Source organism: Mirounga leonina, unplaced genomic scaffold, assembly GCF_011800145.1.
Source record: "Mirounga leonina isolate KUSES-001 unplaced genomic scaffold, KU_Mleo_1.0 Mir_170, whole genome shotgun sequence".
Classification (NCBI taxonomy): Eukaryota; Metazoa; Chordata; class Mammalia; order Carnivora; family Phocidae; genus Mirounga; species Mirounga leonina.
This window is the reverse complement of record NW_023270433.1, coordinates 22047535-22075256: the sequence shown is the minus strand read 5'-3', so window position 1 is coordinate 22075256 and position 27722 is coordinate 22047535. Positions and strand designations below refer to the sequence as shown.

Sequence of the window (27722 nt, the reverse complement as noted above, 5' to 3'; positions counted from 1 at the left end):
GTAGGAGGTGGGGTGAGAGATGGGGAGGAGCCCGATTAGAGACACCCAGGGTTCTGGGGTGAGGGCAGAGAGGTGGTGAACTGAATCAGATCAGGAAACCTATACCTCAGGGAATACAGTGATGGTTGCAAAGGCATCTGGTATTGTCCTTCTGCCACCGTCTTAAAAGGGATTCTAAAGGGATTTTCTTTCCCTTGTTCCTCCAGCACTACACTTGCATTACTGGCCTAAGTGGATACTCACCAGCTGGCCGTGTCCATCACTACAGCCAAGTCTGAGAATTCCCGAGTATACTTAGAGCCTGTGGAGCTGCTGACACAAACAGTCATTAGCAGACGACCCTTTTGTAACCAACTATGCTTTAAAATGTAAACTGTGGGGGCATTTTGCTTGCATTGTCCAGAAGGAACTTTCTCCTGCCTGAGCCTGGATTAATCATGAGAGAGCTCGTCAACATTCCACTGGTACATATTCTTACTTTGGTTGCCTTCAGCGGGACTGAGAAACTTCCAAAAGGTTTGTTTCAGGAATCTTGTCTTCTTGTTGCCTTGTCACAGTTCTAGAGAGTGTGTGTGTGTGTGTGTGTGTGTGTGTGTGTGCGTGCGCGCGCGCTCTCTGAACACAACCGATTCGTATGTTGATGGGCTTGGGTGTTACTTGGTGAAGTTGGGGTACAATGTATGGAGAGGGAGAAAACTGTTCAAGTAAGCAGTTGCCTGATGGTCTCATTTCTACCAGCATCCCTCCCCCGCTTAAGTTCTGCAACAACAAGTTTAGCCACCCAGTCCAGGCGGAGCTCTCACTTGTAGGGAACCATCAGCAGGTAGACTGTACGTTATCAAGGTCCGTTTTGTTTGTGTGTGTGTGTGTCAAACTTCAGGGTGGTCTAAAGATGATGAAAACTTTCTCACATTAGGTTTGCCAGGAATATAATCAACCCTACTCCCAGATGTCCAGATTGTTTGCTTCTGAACAAAAATCATTTCCATTTTCAGTTTCAGTTTTGCAAGATTCTGAGTAAATATTTTAGTTCCTAAAAATTGGAATTAAAGAAAGACTCACACCATTTGCCTATATAATAAAAGCCTGAAGACAATGAGTTCTCAGTAACTTTGAGGTTGGAGGCATGATTTGGCTTGGCAAGAGACTGTGAAAGTTTTTTTTCAGAGCCTTTGGAATGTACCGGAAATAACACCACCTCAGGGAAAGGAAAGCAACTTAAGAAACTGACAGACACCTGTTGCAGTAGCAAGAATGTCCACAGTGATATGGTTTCTGGCCAGTGTATTATGAAACTGAGACGAGTGTATTTCAAATCAGGAAGAAAGACAGGAAAATATGTGATTTGCAAAGTGACTGAGGGCTTCTTTGAAAATTTTTTTAAAGACATGAGTAAGACTGATATCAGTTAAAGGGTTTTCAGATTAAATGTATTAGAGTAAAAAGAATTTTGTGTTTTATGATACTCTCGAATTAATTATTTTCCCCTCTATGTTACTTTCCCAAAGAACTGAACACGTTTGTATTGTGTAGGTAAGTGAAGGTAGTATCTGTATGTAGATGGGAAACGTAGCTTTAGATTTTGTGGTTCACTAGAATTCCAGGAGCCACAAGGGCAAGACTGCTAATGAGATACAGCTTTCCTCACAAACAATCTGATTTCATAGATTCATGTTGTTTTGTTTTCCTTCTTTACCTTACACAAGCAGAAAGGTATCTTCAGATGTATTTAAACGTTTAATCGCCAACAAATACTTTAGGGTATCTCCAGATAAGGAAGAATCTAGATCTTTTCAAACAGCTAATAATAGACAGACTTAACATTGGCTTCAGATTATTTTAATACTTCCTGATCATACAACGGATGTCCGGTAAGGTAGCACCTGAATGTTCACACATACGGATTGTGACAAGTCTTACTTGTGCTATTCTAAACCACAAAGTTACATAAAAATGACATGGTTAAATGCTAAAATTCACTAAAATTCAGTCTCATAAGGAGCAAAAAATTAATTTTGATGGTTCACATCAGGATTTGGTACAGTAAAAAAAACCTATCTCTCCATATAAATAACCCCTAATTTATATTCTAGAAAGAAATGATTTATAATTTCCAGACTTTACAGGTAAAGCCCTTAATTCAAATGCACACTATCTCTAGTTTGAGAAATTCAAAATATGGTGATATAAAGATAACAAAGCCAAAAATTCTGGCTTTTAGATAAAATGATCAGATTATTAATCCAAATTTATTTGTTTGTAACTTATTTACTACTATAATTAGATTATAAAATCAAAAAATTAAAAGAATATTTTTGCCCAGTCTCCTGTATTTATGGTAAAATTTAAACTAGTATGAACCTAACACCAACCCTAGCCAAGAATACCAGGCCTAGTAGAACAAACATCCATTAACTACACACACCTGCTCTGAGAATAAACATCATTGTCAGAATTCATGGAATATACTGGCACAGAACCCACAAAAATATGCTATCATTTTAATACTACGAAAAGTAATAAAGATGTTCCACACAAACTATCTCATAGTTACTTTCTCTATTCTTGACAGAGAATAAAAAGAGTTTTTTAGATGGATATCTTTGTCCTAAGTCCTTTATCATGAATGAATCAAGAAATCTGCACAAGAATGTGTTACAAAGTAGACTGACAGATTTTAAATAGTGCAAGAGTAATTAGTGGATTCTTTTCTAACTGTCCATATACCATTGCCTCAATAAAATTAACAATAGACTTTGTAGAATTAATAGTTTATTGTTTTAATTTTAGTTTGAGATTCCCCATGTTCAAAGACAAGGGGAAAAGTCACTTGTTCTGAATCATTCCAACTAGTGATACTTAGAACGATGAGCTCAATATCATAACCCACAAGTAGGAGAAATTTACCAACCTTCAGGTATGAAAGTACCCAACATTTCATTGAATACTTGCCTTAACCACATACTTCACTAATATTTAGTGCTTTATCAGGGAATATTAAGTGTGTGGTGGGATTTAAAGTCTGTAGGAGTATAGGAGTTCATGGAAGCAGCTCTAAGTGTGTTTATTACGCACAAAGAACTCCTGTCCAAATGCCACTTTACTCCCATACCTAGAGGTTTCTGAGTCTAAGTGATCTATCTTCAGATATATTTGAGTAATTTCCTCTTCTGCATCGTATGTATACAAAGACAGGATTCACAGATTCAACGTATGACTAGGCACAGCTGTCACTGAAATCCAGGACACCGAGTCCTGGATGAATATTGACGTGCACTGAAAGAGCAACTCATTGCGTGTTTGCTTTAAATACTACTGACCTTAAAGAACAGAAAGAAGGAGCAGAAATGTCAAGATTTCTGCCACATTTCCAGAGTAGGAGGCAACTTCTCAGTGAAATAGGACTTAAGATCATGGGAGAAAGGGACAAGTGAGGGACCCGAAGGATGTGGCCCCATTCGGGAAAGCGAGCAAAGGAGCAGACCAGAGAATGCAGAAGAACTACTTGGGCCATGCTGAGGACCCAACTGGGCTTGGGGAAGGAGCCTTTGTCATGGCCTTAATTTGCACCACTGTTTTCACTTCATCTAACAATACTATATGCACATAGGAGCAGCGAGGACAGCTGGTTGGATTAGTTCAAGGTTGGTGCTCCCCGGGGTCTAGCTAAAGGACTAGAGAGTAAGGGAGCTGAGATTATGTGGCAACACACCGTGCAGTCGAGGATGAATAATGAAGGCAGTGAAGTGAGGACATTTAAGGCCTGGAAGAGAACATTAATTTCAAGTTCCTTTTCCTAGTCTCCAATGTCTTTCCATGTGTTTTTAGGGACAGTAGGTAGTCTCTGTGAGCCTCTGTTTCCTCATAAAATGAAGACGTGCAGAGTAGTGTTCAAAATATAGCATTATATACTATGCTAAGGACTGTCAATGACTGGGGAAATGTTCATCCTTGGGTAACATGCACATTTTAGATTGGTCCCTATGAAACTATGTCTTAACCCAAATGAATTCCCCCAGGAGAGGCAATTTCAGACATTCTAACTCCTACCAGCCTGTGACCAGTACCATTCCTGAAGACAAGGACAAAAGTGCGTTCTGTGATAAAGAATGAATGATACCACATTAATAAGTGACTGAGATTATCGATGAAGTTTACAAACTCCAAAGGCATCATCATAAAAAATAACTTGCATTTTATTATATCACCAGTAGAATAAATGTGTCAGTGTCTAAGCTAAATGATGAGCAATACTGAATATCCTCTTTCTTTGGGGAATCTGAAAAATTTCCAGCACCAAAACGTGTTTTCTCATACTGAAAAAACAATACTGTATTCATGATATTAGAAAAAAAACATGAATATATCCCAAGTCTGAGCTCTAATTTTCTTAAAACAGAAAGAAGCAAAAACACCTGGCTTCTTGGTTTACTCAGTCATTTGGTCGTGTTAATCAACAACTATTCAATCAGAAGCTGGTATGTCAATGGCCATGTGGTTGGGCCCATAAAAGGGTAATGTCATGTCCTTCTCATCAAGCAGCTAGGATTCAAGTTAAGCTACTCTTTGGGTACAGGAAAATGTTGTGCTCATTTTCATGTATTTGTTATTCATGTGGTCCTTGGATTGAGGGAAGAAATAGTGCCCTAGTTTAAACAGACTCCGGCTGAGATGAAAGCTGAATAAGAGAATGAAAGTAAACAGGAGACAGTCTGCTGAGTCAACAAATATCATTAAATACAACGATGTGATTTTGTCTGTAACGATTTGAAAGTGGATTTGTTTGGATAATTTTGAAAGATGGGTAAAGTGAACTTAACCAATTATATCCTGCCTATACAAATTGATATTAATGTAAATCTTATTTTTTCCTCTGTCTGTGAGTAGTATTAGGCTGAAGACATGGAATAGCTTAGTGTTAAAAGATAGGAACTTTAAACCAACCTTCACCTTGAAGTTCAGCTCTATAACTTCCTACTTTCATTATGTTTAGACAAGTTATTTAACCATTCTTAGCCCCCATTCCTCATCTGCAAATGAGAATAATAATAGTATCTACCTTTATGTTTGTTGTGATAAATGAGATAATGAATGAAAAGTATAATGCATGGCCCATGGCAGGTTCTTGATATTGGATGCTAAAATTATTAAAAAACAGAGTCAAACTTGACCCAAGACTGCCATGCCACTGTACATGATGGGAAGGTGTTAATCTAATAAAGTTCTTTGTAACACCTCATGTATGTCTCCATAAATGTCAAGACATTGTAACATTTACTTCCTTGATTTTAATTTATCTCAACAGTTTGTAAAAGTATTAATAGTATGTCTATTACCTCTGTCACTTTGGAAGTATCAAGTGAGAAGAAACTAATGAATCAAGTTTATTTTATAATAATACATGGCCATGAAGAATGATTCTGAAAATATAAAATATAGAAAAGCTTACAATAGAAAAAAATCATCCCAACTTCCAAGACTACTAATGTATTGGTATATTTTCTTCCATTTTTTTCCTATGTATCATAAAAAACTGTTTATACAATTCTGCTACCTGCCACTTCTACTTAACATGAATGCATGAGCATATTCTATTATCTATACTCTTTAAAATACCATTTGCAGTGACTGTGTAAATAATACACTGTTTAGACAAGAGTTGCTGATATATGTTTAATATCCACCTCCCTGAGACAAAAAAAAGGCCCTCATCTGTTGCATTTGTTGATTCCTGTAGTGTAAATATTCCAACCACAGTTGATTTCAAGCTAACGACGAATACTGAATTGGAAAGAGATGTGCAGTAGCATGCCTTTATATACTATTTCTATTATACAGATACATTGGATGTAAATTACTTCAAGAGCGTAGATAATAGTGCAGTGTAGTAAAATAATTAGGAAGTGATCCATTTTGAGTATTATTATTTTGTTTTTGACATGATTTATTTAATTATAAATTTTTTATTTCAATTTGTTAACGAGTAGAGTTGACACCCAATGTTAACGTTAGTTTCAGGTGTACAACAGAGTGATTCAACTTCTCTATATGTTATGCTCTGCCTGTCACAAGCGTAGCCACCCTCTGTCACCTAAATTTATATAATTTAGTTTTTAATAATGGCTCTATTTAACAGTTGTCTCACAAAATTCTGGAAAAATTAGCACAAGGCTCTGTCAAGCAAGCCAGTACCAACCAGCTCCAGCAGACCCCAGCTAGAAGGCAGAACTGGGTGCCGAAACTTTCTTCCACTTCAGCATGATTAGTACAATTTAGGACGATTAATCTGTTTTGTACAGCGAAGGTCATCTAATGTGCCTTTCCATCTTGAGATTATTTCCTTGGGATAGAGTCCCAGATGTAAATATTAATGGTAAATTTGGTCATCCAGAGACCAGGAGAACCACTGAACTGTTCAGGCTTCTGTTTCTAAATTACCAAATCAAGTAACACACAGTGTTCCATATGGGCAAAGGCCAATTTTGAATGCTTCACATATATTCATTTAATGAACCCTCCTGACGAGCCTCTGTGGTGGTTTTATTATCCTCTCCATCTACAGCCAAAGATGCCGAGGCCCTGGCTGAGTGACTTGGAGCGGGAAGTGACAGAACAGGGATCTGAACTTGAGCCCTATGCTAGCGCCTCTCATTCTTTGGGCCGCTCAATAGTCTTTCCTTTTAAACAGTGAAAGCATTCAGTGGGGGAAATGGGGTCGTCGGGGGATGGGCATTAAGGAGGACACGTGATCGGATGAGCACTGGGTGTTATATGCAACTAATGAATCGTTGAACACTATATCAAACACTAATGATGTACTATATGTTGGCTAATTGAATTTAAATTAAAAAAATAAAAAATAAATAAACAATGAAAGCATTCAATATTATCAATTCACCTTTGGGCCCATCATTATCTGCATCCAACAAATTTAATAAATATTCACTTTTTATTTCTTAATATCTGTATTACTATACAGTTGATATCTTATTTCATCCATGGGAACCTTCATGCCTATGTAAAAAAGATGTCATTTCACCTAAAAATTCTGCTGTCTTATTTCAGCTATTCTCTTCCCACCTTTAAAAAAATATATGCCTTTTATAAAGGCCTCGGAGATACAGTTCATTTAAACATCACATCAGTCAGTGTGCTAACCCTGGGGATAGAAAAAGGTCTAAGACATGGTCCCTGGCCCCAAAGCTCAAGATTTTTACAATTAAGTATGGGACAAAGACATAAACAGATCATTTTAATCGCACCCCTGTGACAAGTGCTATAAGAGTGACATTTGCAGGATGACCTAAGGTTCAGAAAAAGGGCATTTGGCTCTGTCTAGCAAGTCTGGGAAATTGGGAGAAGATGCTGCTTAAACTGGATCTTAAGAAAATAACACCATTAAGGAGGAAGATGTGGGCCTCATGGGACACTCGAAAGCACCGTGTTCCCTTACTCTCGGCCCATGAGTTTGTCTCTGAGTTTACTGAAAAAAGAAGGTTCGTTTAGATAGTGGATGCATGTTTTATGGCCAATGTGCCAGTTTGTTTTCATGAAGCTGTCACCCCCTACCCTCCAGCTAAAATATTGTTCACACCACTTACTTGGCTGTCATGTGTACCTTGCATTTTAACTAAAATGACCATATAATTTATTGTCCAAAGTCAGGCACTTTTGGAGTAGAGGGCACTATCAATAATTGTGCCAGGAGAGCAGGCATAACAGACTACTTAACTGATCGTTTTATTTATCTATCCATCCTCATTATCTAGATTGTGGCAGAGATGGGTTTTACACATCTTTGTTGCTTCTAGTGAACCTGGTACTTGCTACATGGAAAACAGTAAATAAATCTCTGCTAAATAATAATAATCATAACAAAGTGGTAATGATAATTATTTTAAATAAGATTATGCAATGGGGTAGATTTCCAGACCCACCCAAATACAGGTGTTGGCATTTTGCCACACCATCCAGCCCTTGAGATGCCCAGGACCCCACCCCGTTTGCTTTGGTGGATTCACAGGTTTCCTTAACCATTAAAGAGGGGTGCATCCCACTCCCAACCTGCTCTCTTCCTTCTTAACTTCTTTGTCCTCCTAACTCTTATAATCCAAGTGACCCTCATTTCATAGAGGGACAGGAAGAGAGAGGACCATGTCCCAGCCTCTCCTCCTGTTGTCTTTCTTTTCGTGGAACACACACACACACACACGCACACACAGAGGCACATACACACACAAACAAAACAACAACAAAACACAAAAACAAAAACAAAACCAGCTTTGGGATATAACTCACATACCACCCACCTTACCCACCTAAAGTATACAATTCACAGAGTTGTGCGTTTATCATCAAAATCAAGCTGAGAACATTTTCATCACACCTACAAGAAATCCTGTGTCCTTTAGGCACTGATCACCCCCTAACCCCTCCATTCTCCCCCACCCCGGTCCTAGGCAGTCACTAATGCATTTTCTGACTACAGAATGGCCCATCTGGACATTTCATATAAATGGAATCATACAGTATGTTGTTCTTGTGGCTGGCTTCTTTCACTTAGCTTACTGTTTCCAAGGTTCATCCATGTTGTGGTAAATATTGGTACTTCATTCCTTTTTACTGTCAAATAATATTCCATGGTTCAGATATACCCATTTTGTTGACCCATTAATCTGTTGGTAGACACTTGGGTTGCTTCCACCTTTTGGCTATTGTGAATAACACTGCTATGAACACAGTTGTATAAATATCTGAGTCCCTGCTTTCAATACTTTTGGGTATATATCCAGAAGTGGAACTGCTGGATCATATGGTAATCTTAGGCTTAATTTTTTGAGGAGCCACCATATTGTTTTCCACAACAGCTGCACCATTTTACATCCCCACTAGCAATGTGCAAGGGTTCTAATTTTTCCACCTCCTCGCCAAGTAAGTGGAATGTTGTGGATGTCAAGTGGTATCTAACTGTGGTTTTGGTTTGCATTTCCTTAACAGCTAATGATATTGAGCATCTTTTCACATGCTTACGTCTCCAACACAAGTGAAATTTATACAAACTCTTTGAAGAAATGTCTATTCGGATCTTTGCCCATTTTTTATTTGGATATTTTGTCTTTTTACATATTCTTTTCCTAATTTACTCACATACAGATCGGAATTCTTTGTAAATCTGATGAAGCTTGAGCTACAAAGTCTTTTAAAACCCTCAGTGGGCTCTAGCAATGTGCTCATATGAACATATATTATTATGAAATTTGGAAAAAATTGTCTTTAAACAATTGTTACGACCTCTTTCCACTCTGATTCCCTTTTGTCACACTTCCCTTCAAGTTGATTTGTGTTGGGTGGCCACAGATATATTGTATGTATAATTTTATATTATTTTCCTTAAGGTGTGTACCCAAATTACATAACTTTGGGCTTCACAAAACCTGGATCTGCCCCTACTTATATAAAATAAATTCCTACTCTCCTGAGAGCCTTCTCTTTTGATTCTCAAACGCCTAGTTTGAAGTAGAAACAAAATTCTCTACATAAGATCTTCCTTCCTTTTGGCAACTTTCTGCTACAGGGAAATATAATTCTCATTCAGGTACGTGGTTGCCTCTGACTGCTCACAGAGGATTAGTAAACAGCATTCTAGGGTGTTCTCACCTGATGTCTCCTCTCCTTGTAGCTCCTGTCATCACTACTCCTCTGGAAACAGTGGATGCCTTAGTTGAAGAAGTGGCTACTTTCATGTGTGCAGTGGAATCCTATCCCCAGCCTGAAATTTCTTGGACCAGAAATAAAATTCTCATTAAGTATGTATTCTGCCTTTTTCTGTTAAGAATACCCACTGCTGCCTTGCAATTTAACTTTGTCATAAATGGAATCACAGCTCTTGGTAGTACAAAAGCTCACCTTCTAGAATATGAAAAATGCAAATGTCCTCATTTTATAAATGTAAGATCTGAATGTCAGTGAGGTTAAGAGAATTGCCCAAAGCAAAACCGAGACTTCGCTGACATGGGGACATGTGGGCTATTTCCAGGACGCCATTAGAAAATACCATGACATCCTCAGTCTGGGGGCACAGAGCACATGTTTCAGGACATGCTGGGGAATTAACAGGGACCAGACTTCTCTCCTCTACTTCTACTACCCCAATCAGGTAAAGTATGTTGTCTAGGAACCTGACCTCTAGGTCACCGTAACTTTTTCTTTTGAAAGTCAGAAGGGGTTCCTGATATATAATGAGGCAGCCTCTCCAACAGATAAAATTCTCACTTGACGCGAAAAGGTCATGCTCTCTTTTCCTCATTTACAATAGTTATCTGATCAAAAACACTGTAAAAAAATCTGTAAGGCAGGGAACCTGGCTTCCCAGCAGGCAATACAGCTTTGCACTAGGGCCAGAGTGCTTATACTGGTAGCCACAGATGGAGGTCCATGAACTTGCATGAGGAAAAGTTACGTCTTTATTTGCACTAAACCCTAATGAAATTTAGTGTTTCCTTCTATGACACATGTTGTAATGTGGGAAATTACCCTGTGCTGTGGTCACCTTCAGGTTGTCTCCCAGGCAAGCTATTCCCAAAGTGCTGTGATAAAAAGGCTCAAAATAAGATGCTTGAAATACAGTTGACCAAATCCATTTAAAATAAAATAAAATTTTAAAAAATATAAAATATACAGAGACAAGGAGAAAGAAATGGGATAAATTAATGTACTTAGGAACCTTGGTTCACTCAGTGTTTCTATGTCCAGTCTCTCTTGTGCCTCAGACTTCCCCACTGCAGTGTTCTTATAAAGACCAGTATGGAGTCTGAGCCACAGATGGAAGGTGCCTGAAGCTAATAACATATCCTTGCTCTGTTGGAAAGATGTAAGCACATTTGGCCATGACTCTAGCTTGCCAATGAGCCTGCTGAACAGCCATGGATTTTAAGTGTGTTTCTTGGGTAGAGTTCATGGGACCATAAAGGGACCACATATTTATTTTTTGAGAGAGAGAAAAAGTGAGCGAGCAGGGAGGGGCAGAGGGAGAAAGAGAATCTAAAGCAGGCTCCATGCCCGGCACTCAGAGCCTGACATGGGGCTCAATCCCACAATGCCAAGATCGTGACCTGAGCTGAAATCAAGACTCAAACACCCAACTAACTGAGCCACCCAGGTGCCCCAAGGGACCACATTTTATGTCACCAATGGGTGGTTGATTTAGGGATGACAGAGCTGTCAGTCTAGAGGTGGCATGATTATAAACTTGTCTTTCCATCCCTTTCTACTCGAAGCCATAATCTTCTTTGTTCCATCATATTTTCTATTTCTATCAATCTTTGGCAGGTTGCTATTTTATTTACTGCCTATATTCAACACACCTTATCAGCTTTCCCTGTGTTTCACAAGTCACTCTCCTGTCTTCCTCTAACATGAGTCATTGTGCCAATATCTCCTAAGCTATTAGCTTACGTTTTACATGCTCCACATTTTCATGAGTTTTATCTATTATTTATGTCTTTGTCTTCTATAGTAAAATAAATAAAATAATGTCTTTAAATAATACAGAAAAACTTCATTGTAAATATGGATCATGAATCACAGTAGTCATAAAAGAACTTGTGAAGTTATCATGGAAGCTAGATAGCTTTGTATTACATTACAGCTGTTGCATATATCTTCACATATTTATACCCTTCCCTACTTTGAAATTATAATAGTTGTTAGAGAGTCAACATTCAGTATTCAAAGGTCAATGTTCAAAGACTACTCTCCCCACCACAGCCCTCTAACTTGTCTGGGAAGGAAGTTTGATGCCTGCATCATAAATAGCTTTGAAAAATATGGCCCTGTGATCCTCTCGTGTGTTTATCTCTCAACATTATAAGGAGATGAAGAAATGAAAGAGTTTTTTTTTTAATTACACAAAGAAAATCAGCATTATAATATATATAATTATATTATATATAACATATATTATATATTTATTCATATATATTTATTTATATATAAATAATATAAGCTCATGTTAATTTGGCTTGTAATACTATGAATAAAATCACTTAATACATCTGAATCTTCCCTTTACTATAAGACAAAAATGTTACAAATAAATAAGAAGTAAATGGAGCTATAGGTTTGAATAGTTAGTTGATAGTCAAAGAATCTGTGAAATAGGAAGAAACTACATTTTGAAAATATATTCCAGTGCCCTTTGAGGAATAATGAATACCTGGACACAGAAGAAACTTGAAAAGCACTACCTCAGCCAGGTGATCAAGGTCAATAGCAACAGTGAAAAATGACATTGATAGCATACCCTTGCTATGATGTGATGTGGCACTCTGCTTTTGTGATCTTCCTCCCAAAAGCCATAAACCCAGTTTTATCATGATAAAAACATAAGGCAAAGTCCAGCAGAGGGGCGTCCTACAAAATACTTCACGTCATCAAAAACAAGGAAAGTCTTAGAAACTGTCACAGTAAAAAAAAGCCTAAGGAGATATGACAAATAAATGTAATGCAGTGACCTGAATGACATCATGGAACAGACAAAGACATTAGGTAAAAACTAAGCAAACCTGAATAAACTAAGACTTACAGAAACTTGTTAATACTGTATCAATATTGGTTCATTAATTATAACAAATATACCACACTAATCTAAGATGTTCACAATAGAGGAGACTCATGAGGGAGGTATACGGAAAGTACTATCTTTTCAATTTTTCTATAAATCTAAAAGTGTTCTAAAAAATTCTATTTTAAAAATTATAAATACTTGAATATTCCTCACAATCCACAAGCAATTTACTCTAATTAAGCAACAATGATGCAAGAGCTTATAAATATTGAACACTTTATATTTCACAGAGTGGCTAGACTCTTGGTCCACAGGTACATCTGTAAAATATTCCAATGTTCATATTTTTCCATGAACACTTACACAGAGCAAAACAAAACAAAATCAACAAAATTACATGTGAGTGAGTCTCATGGCTTGCCATAATTATTTATTGTGAGTTAGTGAACTACCCAGTGATTACACTATCCTTAGTCACATTAGACCAAAATCTACCATACATCTTTTGGTTTCTCTTCAAGATCAGTATACAATGGTAGTCACCTGTTGAGATTAGAACATCAAGAATCCACTTCCTTTCCCATTTTTTGTTTTCACATTAGTTCCCTATTTCTACTGTAACAAATGACCAAAACCTTAGTGGCTTAAAATAATAGAGATTCGTTATTTTACAGTTTTGGGAGTCAGAAGTCTGAAATAGGTCTCTCTGGGCTAAAATCCAGGTGTTGACAGAGCTGCATTCTTCCTGGTGGCACCAGAGAAGAATCTGATTTCTTGCCTTCCCCAGCTTCGAGAGGGCTACCTGCCTTCCCTGGCCCCTTCCACCACTTTCAAAGCCAGCAATTCCATCCCTCTGCCCTCTACCACCACTGTTGCATCTCTTCTCATTCTTTGGGTTCCCTCTACCATCTTTCAAGGACCATCATGATTATATTGGGCCAAAGTGCACAAGCCATGATACTCTATTTTAAGACCCTTGGTATCTATAAAATCCCTTTTGCCCTGTAAGGTAACATATTCATGGGTCCTGGGGATTAAGACATGGATTTTGAGGGGAACATTTTTCTGCCTAATGTATACATTTTGCATAAAGAATCTTTATTTGGCCATAAAACCTACTTTTATGTTGATGCTTCCCCTCACATTTTTCTGTTTCCCCAATTCCCTTCTCAACAAACAACATGTAATTTAATGAGATAATGTATGTAAAACATCTATTTTTACAGTTTGAAGCAGTTTTGCTTCCTTATATATTCCAAGGAACTAGAACTGTGCTTGGCACTTGTCAGGCACTCAACAAATACTTGTTTAATAAACAAATGCTCAGTTAATTGTTAGTTACTTCTATAAATATTTAGTCCTTCCCGCTAGTCACAATTATGTGTGTGTATTCATTCCCTGGCTGCTACTTTCCAGTAATTACGGGGAGAAAACTCATATGTCTTGGTAATAATATACTTTCCTGAATAAAGTAAACTTTACGTCTGGACTTATCAATAGACATCACCTTTTGAAAGCATTCTGGAGGGACTCAGTGGTGCTTTGATTATTGGAGTCTACGGAAGATTAGAATGCAATGTTGGCTTTAAATTACCAACTAAGGTTATTATTCAGAACTCATTCAACTTTCCTTTTGCTTTTAATCTGCTTCCTCCATTGCCAAGTCATCTGTTTTGATTAGTTAATCATAGCTGAAAAACATCACACAGGAGGTCCTAACCTGCCATTGCTGTCTGTGACCTGCAGGCTCTTTGACACCCGGTACAGCATTCGAGAGAACGGGCAGCTCCTCACCATCCTGAGCGTAGAAGACAGTGATGATGGCATCTACTGTTGCACAGCGAACAATGGCGTGGGGGGCGCCGTGGAGAGCTGTGGGGCTCTGCAAGTGAAGATGAGTGAGTGGGAGAGAGCCTCTGCTCGTGATGTTAAAGCTGACCTGGTATACCCCGGAGGAGGCAGTAAATAGAGCCTCCTGCACACCTGGAGGTTCAGCAGCCAGCCAAGTTCAAGTCCAAAACACAACCTTGAGGCAGTGAATTCTACACCTTGTATTCCTGTCCTCAACTACAGGCAAGCCCAGTTCTCTAGCCTCTCCTGTTTTCTTGCCTGTCCACAGTGCTTTCTGCTCCATCCTGCCTTCTGCCACCAGGCAACCTCCCTCTCAAATCTTCTCCCTGCACCTTTAAAACAGTTCCAACCAGATGCACTTTCTATCTCTAACCTCTTTGCAGACACTTCTATCCTTTTGCCTTATTTCAAACTTGATTTTCTTGGATGACTTTTCAAACTTGAGTGGCTTTTCTGCTTCACTGGAGGCTGTTTATTTTTCCCCACTTTTCCTGTCTACAAGGCTAGCAAGGACCCCTAGCCCCCTTTCAAGCCATTACTGCTGTGCAAGATCTTTCCTCTCATGAGGACATGTGCCATTCTGACCATTCTCTCCTGTACATCTATTCAAGTCACCTACTCACTTCTAGGCACTCCCCTCCTGCCCCTCCAACATCTACCAAAGACTTTGATTCCAGATTCATTATCTTTCTAACCATCCCTACTCCTGCCACCATCCTAAGGGATTTGAACAACCATGAAACAGCCTCTAGCCATTTCATCCTTACAACTCCTGATCTCTACAAGTCCAGTGATATCTGCCTTAACTGTTTATCAGTCAACCCCATCAATGACCTTGTCACCCCCAGGAAATGATCTGTATTTAAAATTGTAAGCTCCAGTATGTCATACTCTGAACATGGACACTTCTATTTCTCACTCTGTCCCATGAAGAAAACACTTTCCCACACTCATCATGTGCCTCCAGAGAGAAGGCACAAACTCTGTCTCTTCCTCAGCTAAGAACAGAGTCCAGCTCTCTCACTCCCTTACTCCCACTATACTGCCATCACCAGCGTGCTCACGTTCTCCTGCCCTTGACTCCTCCATTCTCCCACCCACTGACGCCCAATCGGGACTTCCTCAGTTCTCTCTCCACTGGGCTTTCTCTCCTCCCTGGTGTTCTATCATCCAGCACTCTTACCAGCACCCTCAAATCTCATGACCTCCTGTGCTGGAAGCCCTAGCTGCTTGTAGACTGTCCACCTTGTCATAATGTAACCTTTATTTTCTTCTGACACCACACTGCTGATGGCAAAAATCACAACATGCGGGTGCCATACAAAATCAGTGGGGTCCTGTTCCACCTGGGAACTTTTTTATTGCAAGTTATGTTGTTAGCTCTGATTGTCATCACTATTTCTTTTATCTTTTACTTTTCTACTTTGTGGTCATTGTTTTGCTGAAGGAAGTCATTCGCTCCTTCTTTTCAAAGTGTGAGCATGTGATTGTATAAAATCTAAGGATGCATTTTCTGAATCTTTGCAACACTGAAGTCTTTACTTTGCCTTTATTCCTGGATAATAATTTGTCTAGGTACAGACGAGAGTTTAAAAAGGCTCTTCCCTTAGCTTTTATTAAACAATTATTCACTGTCGTATGACATTCCACGCTGCAGCTGAGAAATCTTTTTCTTATTCCTGTAGGTAAGTCTAGTGTTTATCTTTTTTTAAAATTTTAGTATTTTCTCTTCATTTCTAGAATTCATAAATTTCTCAAATTCATAAGAATATGTTAGGTGTGGTTTTCTTTTATTATTCCTACTTAGTGTTAGGTGGGCCTTTTGTTTTTTGAATCTGAAAGAAAAGTTTTTTTTTTTTTCAAAATGAGATCTACTTTTTTCTTTTTTTTTTTTTAATTTTTTGAGATCTACTTTTTTCTATTTTTCTTCCTCTTCATTTTATCTAATTCTTAAACTTTTAATTAACAAATGTTAGATCTTTTTTTTTTCATTTTTCATGACCCTAATATTTTCTCATACTTTTTCTACCTTCTTGGAGATTTATTTAACTTTTCCTTCCATATCATGAACTCAAGTCTTCAAGATGACCATTCTACTATTCTGCCCTAATACTGAGTACTTTGATCTTAAAAACCCGTATTTTTAATTTCTAGGAATTACTTCTCTGCTCCTTTTTTTTTTCCAAAGCAAACTCTGTGTTTTATGATGCAATATTTGCTCAAGCCTCTATAAGGATATCACTAATGTATTTTTATTATTTTATTTTTTTAAGATTTTATTTTATTTTATTTGAGAGAAAGAGAGCATAAGCAGAAGGGAGGGACAGAGGGAGAGGGAGAAGCAGACTCCTGTTGAGTGGGGAGCCCAACGCAGGGCTCAATCCCAAGACCCTGAGATTATGACCTGAGCCAAAGGCAGACGCTTAACTGAGTCACTCAGGTACCCCAACTAATGCTTTTTTTTTTTTTTTAATAATCTTCCTTTTCTTGCTTTCTGTTCTCTTCATGATTAAGTTTTGATTTCCTTTTGGTTCCTTTTTTTCCATGTTCATGTTTTTTCTCAAACATCTACTCATCTTTTATGTTTGATAGTACTTACAAATGAAGTCCTACAATCATTAGAATAGGGATGTAGCGGGGCTAGTGGGACATTGTGTGGAAGCTGGTCTGGGGTTCTGTGAGTGGGTAGGGGTGTACCCACAAGAAAGCTTTCTTTCAGCATATGGGCAGTGAGGAAATCAAGTAAGGAAACCTGAATGTTCTCCTTTGCTAAATAATGAAGGCTTGATTCTGAAGACAGAGCACATATAAGTATTTCACTATTTTGTGGGGCTACCTTTCCTTTGAACATTTCTCATATTCTCTCTGGCACTAAATGTTCTTTATTTTGGATCTATCCTGAGTCTTCTCTTCTTTTCTCCACATTCTCCTTAGGAAAGCTCACCCAGTCATGTGGGTATACACAGGTTTGGCCATCCCAATTGCTAACATTTTGGAATGCTCCCACACTGCTTGGTAGAGAACTCCTTCCTGAGACCCCCAAGACCCTGGCCTCCATCACTACTCCACTACCCTCGAATCTCTCCCAGGAGCTCCCTCCCCCAAGAGGTCCATCAACTAAGGGTTCCATGCTGGCATAGCATGATGCTTCCAGCATCCCACTTTAACATGATGGCCAGCTCAGATGGGCCAGTGGTCATGGCTCCACCTGAAGAGTCTTCCCTTACAGTGGGGAATCCATGACTCAACATCAATGCTTAACTCATTCCCACATCACTTTAGCTTCAAGTTCCCACAAGAGTTCTCCTCACCTCTCACCCAACAGATGACCAAGACATCTATTTCACTGAGAAGACAGAAGTCATTTGCTTTAAACAAAAGTTATTTGCTTAAGACATTTGGCATAGGGATCAGTTCAAGGAACCCAAGGGAAGGAATGGATAACACTCTCTTGGCCTAGGTCATAGGAATATCAACTCTTAAGCTAAGCTTTTGCCAGCAGCTGTATGATAACCCAACTCACAACTGAGGTGCCTGGCCATCATCTAAATGTAGGTGTTCACTGTTGTTGATGAGGAGATTTGTGTAATTTAGATAGTGGGCAAAGTGACAAAGTTAATATTTTCCTATAATATGTTTAAAGCCTGACTTGTAATTTTGCCATAATCCAAGATCATACCAACTCTAAATGGCAATAATTGCCTAGATTAAACATCAGAAGACCATGCAGTCTTTGCAAATATCACTCCCAACCACCACTAACCGCCACATGCACAATTAAAGTGGAAGGAAAACGTCCTTATTTCACGCTTTTCTCCGTCAAAGTAACACACTGATTTTAGCACACGACCTGAAAGAAATAAAATGTATCCATTTCTCAGTAGTCTCTCCTGCAAAGACAGGTCTCTGTTTTGTATCTGTAACATGAGATTCCTAAGGAAATAAATGTAGTTTTCATTATTTATGAATGTTTCAAGTAGTAAAATAACAGACTTCCTGAACTTGTCAATTCTTCTATACATTAGATTTAATAACTTCCTCTGAAAGCTTACTATTGGAGAATAAACAATAGCCGGCATAAACTATTTCTTCTGACAGAATTAATTTAAAAGCATTTCACAGAACAGTAAATTATAAAGTTTGCTTCACAGAGTACAGTTACTCTAAATTGTATGACAGAATTTCTCCAATTACTGATACAATAACGTCTAGTTTACTTTCTAGAGGATAAATGTATCTAATTCTTAATCACCAAATTTAAGAGTCAAAGTGAGACTAAAGGGAAAGGGAAAGCATAACTCAGAGTTATATAAAAAATAGATCAAATATCTCTTAAATGTTTTTGTGTCTGTTGGTATGAATTAAATGATGTTGAATTGTTACCGTGACAGTTTATTTTAATCAACTTTTCATTAACTATCTTTTAAAGTGAAGAATACTATGACTTCAAACTCCTAATATGTTTCATGAATTTGTGTTTTTCAAATAAGATATGAATAAAACAGAGATAACCTAAACTTTGAAAAATTATTTCTGTTTGATATCCACTCAACACCTGTCTTAGCATTTGGTAAATCCTGTAATGTAATAAATTATTCTTAAAGTGAATATTTAGACTTAAATAGAAAAGAAAAAGTTTAATGCAGCCATATTGCCTTTTTAATTTTGAATTTTTGTTTCCCTTTAGAGCCAAAAATAACTCGTCCTCCCATAAATGTAAAAATAATAGAAGGATTAAAGGCAGTTCTACCATGTACTACAATGGGCAATCCCAAACCATCAGTGTCGTGGATTAAGGGGGACGGTGCACTCAGGGTAAGTGATTATTATGAAAACTTGTCTATACAACTTGTTTTCAAATACAACAAATCTTTGCAAAGTCAGTTACATGATCACAAATTTCTAGTATAAAATTGTTCCCTTATATAACATTTTAACCAAACTTAAATATTCCTCTTCCCATACACACCAACTACAAGGCATTCTGGTTGGGGTTGGCTAGGGAAGAAAAGATGGGAACCAGTTGTTCTTTATAGGGATGAAAAAGGAAGAAAAGCAAAAGCAAAGCTAGAGTGTTTCTTTGTCAATTGGTTGGTTAGTAGAACCATTTTATTTTCTGACACTGGATCTTTGAGACACGGGAGATAAAAAAGATAAAACTAAAATCCAGGTCTTAGACCCAACAAACAGTTTCTGGGAGGAGAGTGGGAAAGGAGGTTTGGAAGGCAAGGAATGAGAACTCTGGAGTCAAGTTAGAGCACAAACATCAACACTGGTGAACAAACTCCCTGACAAATACCTCAGTCACAGAACAGTCAAATTAAAAATCTATTATGTGCATGCTTATTTTATATTGCTTTTGTATCTCATACCTACATTTACTGGTAATTGATTACACTGCATCATCACTGTCACCTACTAACTGTGAACTCAGTGAGGTTTCTCATCTTACTATGCTCAGAATATTCCACAGAGAATATGTAGGTGTTGATATATGTCAATTAACTGAAATGAAGTATAATATTGATTAGCTTTGTTTTATTTAAAATAAAACAAATAATTTTGTTTATGATAATCTATATGATAATCTATAAATGATATTTTTGATGATAGCAGCGATGATGATGACCTGATGAAGTAAGGCAATGATATCTTGATAAAGCCATGGACGTTTTAAAAATCATGTCCCTATCCTTGGCAGGAAAATTCCCGCATTGCAGTTCTTGAATCTGGGAGTTTAAGGATTCACAATGTGCAAAAGGAAGATGCAGGACATTATCGATGTGTGGCAAAAAACAGCCTCGGGACGGCATATTCCAAATTGGTGAAGCTGGAAGTTGAGGGTAAGGAGTTGCATTCCTTCCCATTACGGTGCTATTAGAAGGGCCTCATGTTCTACTGTGAAGGCTGGACATTAGCTTGCAGAGGCAGACATGTGGGTAGACTAGTTCCCTTAACTGTTCCAGATACTAAAGCACAAGGTCAAAACTCTGAAAAGAAAAATTAAGAAGAGAAAGAAGTGTGCCCTAGTATAATAGGTCATATTCCATCTATTGCCCACAATCACTGGTAATTTTGACCAAAACAGACTAAATTCACTAAAATAGTAATACAGTAAGACACCAGTTCAGAACTTCTATTTGGCTTAGACAATTCTTCCTTGCTTATAAAATTTGAAAACCCTCATTTTTTCTTTTTCAGTAACTTTTTTCAGATTGTATTCTATCACAAAGGGTTGAGAAAAATAAAATACTGACTCAAAATGTATAACTAAAATATTTATTAATTAATAAAAATATTCCTAGTTCTGTGAGTTACATTGTCAAAATACTTTTCATTTTTTAAAATCTTCTTTTAAAGTCAACCAATTCAGCAGCTAGTTGTAAAGGTCTTCACTGAGAATTCAGAATCCAGATAGGGCAAGGTGTTCTACCCATTTGACTGTCAGATCCTTCTTGATCTAAAATCACATCACATTTTGCTTAAAAATAGAAACTACCAGCATGCCTGTGCTCGGTGAGCAAACTAAGTACAAAACTCTTTCCAGCTCTTCCTGTTCTATGCTGTAGAATTAATCTCTCTGGCTCCCAGTTCTCTCATCTGAAAAGTGGGATTTGTTACGAGTATTCAGTGAGGTAAGGTGTTGACAGGTAGCTAGCAGAGGGCCTGGCCCTTTGTAAACAATAACTGTTGACTATAAGAATCATCACCTATTTTTCTGCTTTTCTCTTATCTGATTGATAAAGTATTTGGGCTTTCTCACACTGGCCCACATTATAGTTCAATTGGGAGAGACTTCGGGAGTTCCCCATAGCGTACTTTGACTCCATCCTACTCACTTAAGCCCACATCTCTTCCTTCTCAATCATATAGTTTTTTATTAGCTCCTTTTAGATTATTTTTATTTCCTAGGCAGGCCTTCCTCTCATAACATTAATAATCTCCTTTCCTACATCTGCTTCTAACGTAACATCTTTATTACGTCATTGCATCAGTTGCTCATAGAATCTCTATTAACTCCTCAGAGAAAAGAAAGAAGTTGATGGGAATAATGGCTGTCAGATGTAAAAAAAAAAAAAAGATATATTTTCAGCATAGTTGCTATAATTTAGTATTTTCTGCATTAGCAATGGCATTTAAAGCTCAGTATGCAATACCCAGTTGATGGGACTTACTGAGTGAAAAACAAACATACAAACGCACTCAATCACACATTCGGACACTGACTATCTGCCTGGATTCAGTGTTTCCTTGAACTGTACATGGAATAATACAGAATGAATGTTATCCACTTGTACATAATATCATAAAGATTTTCCTCTTCAAGATATTAAATATAAGCTCTCTGTATTATAATACAGAATGCTGATAGTTTATAGGTCACTGTCTTCATAGATATTGAAAATATTTGCTTTAACACTGACTAGAGAAAATGAACACAAATCACAATTAGTTGGAGTCCAATTACACAGCTTGGTCTTGCTTTGCCATTTAATTTTGCATCCCACCTATCAGTAAAACTGAATACTGTCTTCTCTCTTCTTAACACTTAAATGGGCATGCTCATTGCTTTAACAGTTAATGTATACGGAGGTGTTATTAAACTCACTAGTATTGAGAGCTCATAATATCATTTAAAGTTACTCTAACAGCAGGTAAAATGATCCTTTTAGCACACATCTATTTCTACTCCATTTTGGTCCCTATTAAAGTAGCCAATATATGTGAAAATATGTGACAAGCTTAGCACAGTGGCTGGTACATAATAAACATTTAATAAATGGCATCAATTATAATCATTACTATTAGAGCATTAAAATTGTAGCAAATCTATGTGGCTTCTCTTGAAGTTCTGAACGGCTGGCTTCCACTTAAAGAAATAGTTAAGGCATTTCCACAAGATATAATGCAGACATGATCTATTTAAAGGAAGGGCCAATTTAACCAACAATTCAGAACAGGTGAAAAACCAACTGAAAAGCAACTGGCACAACCCTGAATGTATCTGTAAAGACCTACTAACCGGGCAATAATGAGGGCTGAAGATAAAGCTAGGCCATAGTCAGTGAGGCAGATGAGCATTTGTTATGCATTGTGTAAGTAACTCTGAAAATTAGTCTGAGCAAATTAGAGTGAGAACTCCATAATGTCATTCAATGCCGGGCTATACGTACGGCACGTGGTCATGCCATGGAAAAGTTGTTTGCCATTGCTAGCTTCTAACGGGGAGAAGCATACCAATTGTGGATGATCTTAAGTGCTGTAACAAACGTGAAACAGCCTTCAACACAAAAGTTAAGCTCCCTTTCTAGATCACCATCCTCAGGCTGCTGGACCTCTGGAATGGCAACATGAAGATAGTCAACTTTTCTGTCTTATCTTAAAAGGTTCGAACAGTGACATATAAAATTACTAATGAAACCATCTAACTCAAGCATAGCCAAACATGGATGTTCTTCCAAAAGGAGGAGCAATGGGATGGCTAACATTTTGAAATGCTAAATGCTTACATGGATTATTTTATTGAATCCTTACTAACAGTCGGTGAAGAAGGTCCTATCATTGTGCTATTTTAAGAAACTAAGAAACAGAGAGGACAACTAACTCACAGAGGTGTCTAAGACATTGAGTAATGCTAAATACTGTGTACTCTATTAAGGAACAGATAATCATGTGCGACATTGCCAAGAGTAGTGTCAGAATAGGGGTGAGAGAAAAAGACAAGAGAATATAAATGATGGAGAATGGGAGCTGAAAAAAAAGAGACAGTAGGTATCAACAAATTTTTTTCAATAAATTTGGCAGAGAAAAGGGAAAAATCAAAAAAGTGAGCAGTAGCTAGAGGTATATATGGTATATCGGTAATGTTGTACAAGATTTTTCTTTTAAAAAGATTAAAATGTTAAAAAACTGAAAATGTTAAAATATGAATGAAAAGAGGCTCAGAGAAAAGGACATTTAAATATAAAGGAGAGAGGTAGACTATTCAAGGGAATGCGGTACTTGAGAAGGCAAAAACAGTGTATCGAGGGGACAAATAGAGTGATAAACCCTATACAGAGGGTGACCACTTATCCCAGTTTGCCCAGGACAGTTCTGGTTTACACCTGTTGTCCTAGAATAATTATTAATAGAATCCTCCTTGTACCTTCAAAAGTATCCAGGCTTCAATGACAGATTATATGATCACTGTACTTAGGAAGAAGGAACTTCCTTCCTTGTAATAGGAAGGAGAAAGGGGGTATATTCCACTATAAACGAGTTAGTGAGTTTGGTAGATGGAATTTGAGAAAGCTCTGTTGGATTCTATTTCCTTTAGGAAGTAGAAAGTAAGTTTATCTTCTGAAAACACTTCTGTAAAGGGAGGTGGAGGACTGAGGAGAGTGGAAAGGTTTTAAAATAGCTGTTGGGAATGGGAGAGATGACTCACAAGGGGAACTACGATTCCTAGGTAACATTGAAGTTTTAGTAGAGAATGGGACTGTGAATATGGAGTGACATCAATGTGCCTCACTGTAGAAAAAGAAGAAGTTCAGACAAAGTAGAATGCCAAATCCAAAGGCAAGATACAGGAATTGGGAGTTTGCCAGGAAGGAAAACAGGGCAAAGGATTTGAGAATTATTGCAAGAGAATGGTTGGTTGAAGCAATTAATCATGGTATTTCTTCATACCAAATATACAAATGTAGGATTAAACACTTACAGCACCAGCAATATGACAGACAAGATAACATGAGTATCTTCCTACTACAAACACCCAGAATTGCTGGGTTATTCATACAACCCACAGGATAAAATTATATCTCCAGAGGCCAGGAATGAATAGGAATTGAAAAAACAGCAGTAAGCTCATAAGCTGGTTCTGCACTGTCCTGGAGCTAATGGCACGTGTAGCCATCTCTATAACCTAGAATGTGTATTTTAAGACTCTTAAGGGAACAGGAGACAAGGTTGTGGGCCCCTGTGAAGGAAGGTTAGCACTGAGAACCTTCCATAAAGCTGAGAATCACAGAAGTGAAAAGGTGGACCAGAAAAATTCCATCCAATGGTACAGAAAGACAATGTAGAGGCTTATCTGGCTACCTGAATTCTAGGTGTGAGAAAGAAAAAAAAGAGGTTTTCTGATAATGAGTCTGTATTCAATGCTTAGGACTATATCTCATATAGGTTTGATAGTGAATTCATACTGCTAGCACAGTCTGGGGCTCCCAAGCTAGAGAAATTAACATAAAAATCGGTCCCAGGCCAAAGATTTAACAACAAAAAAGCTTTAAAAAATACCTTACCCAGATTCTATAGGATTTTCATAATAAAGCCACACTAAAGATGAGTTCACGATGCAGAATTATAGCATCCACAGGAAACAAACTGCCTTAAGTGAGAGTTAGCTGACATAATATTCAAAGGGATTAAAACCCCAGGAAATTCAGCTAACACAATATAATAGAGACTTGAAAATAAATATGTTTGAACTAATTAAAGACAAAAGGAGGAAAAAAAAGCAAAGAAAAATACATTAGAAGAAGAAAGGCAGTTCTGAGAAAGAATTAAATAAGTTTAACAAATGAAAAACATAATTATAATTAAAATTCAATGGATGAATAATGGTATGTTAGAGATGAAGAGATAATGCACACATTAGAAGTCACCTCTTCAGAATTTAGAATTCAATGCAGAGAGATGGGAAAGATAAAACTGAATTAAAGAAATAATTAAGGATATGCATTACAGAAAGAGAGAATAGAGAAAATATGAGAGGCTATACTCACAAGCATAATGATTGAAAACTTGCCAAAATTAATGAAAGATTTAAATCTTCAAGTATGAGAGGCACAATGAGTCCCAATCAGTAAAAACAAAGAGCAGGTACATTAATAGTTTCAGACCGAGATTCATCATAATAAACACCAAAGACAAAGAGGTGATCTTAAATTATTGAAGAAAAAACAGATTACTTATAAAGGACAACAATTAGGATGACAGCAATAAAGAAACCAACACTTTCAACTATTCCTATTATTTGGTATAGTCTAATGGAGGTGTCTTTCTTTGTTCTTAATTAAAAAATCAAGCTTCAAAATGTGTATACATTTGTCTCCATAATTTAATTCTGATCATTTATCTAGAGGAATTATATACATAAGTGTATGTTCAAGATTACCACAAAGTTATTTGTAATAGTAAAAATTTTTAAAGAATTTAAATTTGCAAAAAATAAAATAAATTTGCATCAATAGGAGACTGATAAAGTATGTGAAAAAATCCTATGCAGCTATTAAGAATGAGATCAATCTATATACTTTAACTTTTACAATTATCCACCAAAAATGTGATTTGGGTCTGTTTTCCAACAATGAGCCTCAGTTTCCTCATCTCTAAGATGGGGTAAAAAAAACTAGCACCTATCTCTTAGGTTGTTGCAATGATTACATGAATTAATATAGGCACATAGCAAACACTATATAATTATTTGCTGTATTTATTACTATTTATTAAGTACCTATATAGTGCTTACTACGTGCAAGGTTCTATTCTATCTCGTTAGAAATATTAACTCATTAGAAATATTAATGTGTTCATAAGTGAAAAAGTTGAAGAACAGTATGTTTTATATATTCTATATTAGAATGTATAAACTAAGCTGTTAATAGTCATCATCTCTGCATGTAGAATTACATAGGAGGTTAACGTCTATCATACACTTTACATAGCTCTCTATACTTTTTGGATTTTTATAACGAGTAAGAATTAATACATGTACTTACGTTTTGGAAAAAATTATTTCTTCCAAACATTATACTATTTTGATAAAGTGACATCAACCTTTCTGTTCATTGGTTTGATATAATATTTTTGCAGTTCTGCTCCATTCTGCTCTAGAACAAACTCAGGGATGGGAAAAGTTTTGTCAAAGGCAATTGGTTCCTATGTTGATTAGATATTTACAACATCGGCCATTGGCTGAAGAACTGGGGTTGAGGGTGAGGTCCTGATGAACAGAAGATGAAACATGCCATTTCCTTAGGGAAGGAAGTTTGAGGCCTGGAAGAGGAAGGGAGCCACCTGGATGGAGTGGGAAGTGAAGGAGTTCAGAGGGCAGCATCTGCTAGTGGATTCTCCCCCCATTTGACTCTTCTTTACTTTATGGGCAGACCTGGAATCTGTGATTCCATAGTGGCTTGGAGGATCCAACACTAAAATTCAATTTGGGTTCTGATTTCTCAATGAGCATTTTCTAGATGTGGTTGAGTGTTATGACTCAACGTAAACAAAGGTAAGTTCCCATGGAAAAGTTAAGCATTACTGCTAGGTGAGAACTCTACAGGTATGCTGATTTAACACTGGTAGGGAAGTATCTATCATCTCCCAAATTCCATAGTCACTTGAAATGCAGAAAAGAGTTGTCCATCTCATAACGGTGGAGTCTCTTCCTTTGGAAAATTTAACCCGTCATGTACCTCTGTGACAATGGCCTTTAGGATAGGTTTCATGGCAGGATGTGATGAGGGCAAGAGAAATCTCCATATCATATTCCATAGATTCTAAGATGTTCATTTTTAAGTATTTTACCATAGCTGGGGTGAATCTCAGAGATATTTGTTTCTTATAATCGCCACTGGCTAATATTTGTTCCCTTTGTTGTGCATTTTAATATCTCTGAAACTGAGATTTGTCTCACTGGTCTTAAAGACAATCACACTTGCTTGGTAGTTTCTGACCTCAAGCTGAGGTCATTCTCCAAATATGAGAATGAATATATAATGATAAAACAAAAATAAATCAATCATATTGGCTCATAAAGATTTCCTTCTATTTAACTAGAAATATTCCTTCCTCTTAAGATCATTTCTTTCTATCAGTTCCCCACAGAGATGAAAGCATCATTTTCAGTGGGATGATTCCATGTAGTCCCTCCCCTCTCCCCCCACCACCACCAATTATATTTGCTGCATATTGGTTTTGTTAGGTTGAAAAGACACAGAAGAGACTTTTCAGTGCCCTACAGAAGGAATTCTAAGTCAAGAGACAGTCTATCTGTTTCTCCAATCTGCCTCATGTTCTACTTTAGGTATCCAAAGAATGATCCATACTGTCTCTCTTATGTATCTTTATTGAACTGGTTTTCTCTAAGTTCTTTAATGGCCAGGAAGACAGACATTCAGTGGCACAGGGATGTGGTAATGGAATGGGATGATATGGATGGCAGGGCTGGAGTTTTTAAGGAGAGGTTGTATCTCAGAGGCTTTAGATGACCACTGAAATGCAAGATTCTGATTTTTACTTTCCTGTTTTTGACCCCAATTTT

At 37.3% G+C, this 27722-nt stretch overlaps 1 protein-coding gene across 6 annotated transcripts in view; it reads left to right on the top strand.

Annotated features, from left to right (window-relative positions):
* The first annotated feature begins 434 nt into the window (after window positions 1-434).
* MUSK (muscle associated receptor tyrosine kinase) overlaps window positions 435-27722 on the top strand; it is an 87256-nt gene continuing 59968 nt past the window's right edge. For all 6 annotated transcript variants that reach the window (XM_035016085.1, XM_035016090.1, XM_035016089.1 and 3 more), the window contains exons 1-5: window positions 435-516; window positions 9680-9806; window positions 14312-14463; window positions 19104-19231; window positions 20118-20259. In XM_035016085.1, the coding sequence (XP_034871976.1) occupies window positions 438-516; window positions 9680-9806; window positions 14312-14463; window positions 19104-19231; window positions 20118-20259 (628 nt within the window). In that variant the 5' untranslated portion in view covers window positions 435-437. The remainder of the gene's footprint in view (window positions 517-9679; window positions 9807-14311; window positions 14464-19103; window positions 19232-20117; window positions 20260-27722) is intronic.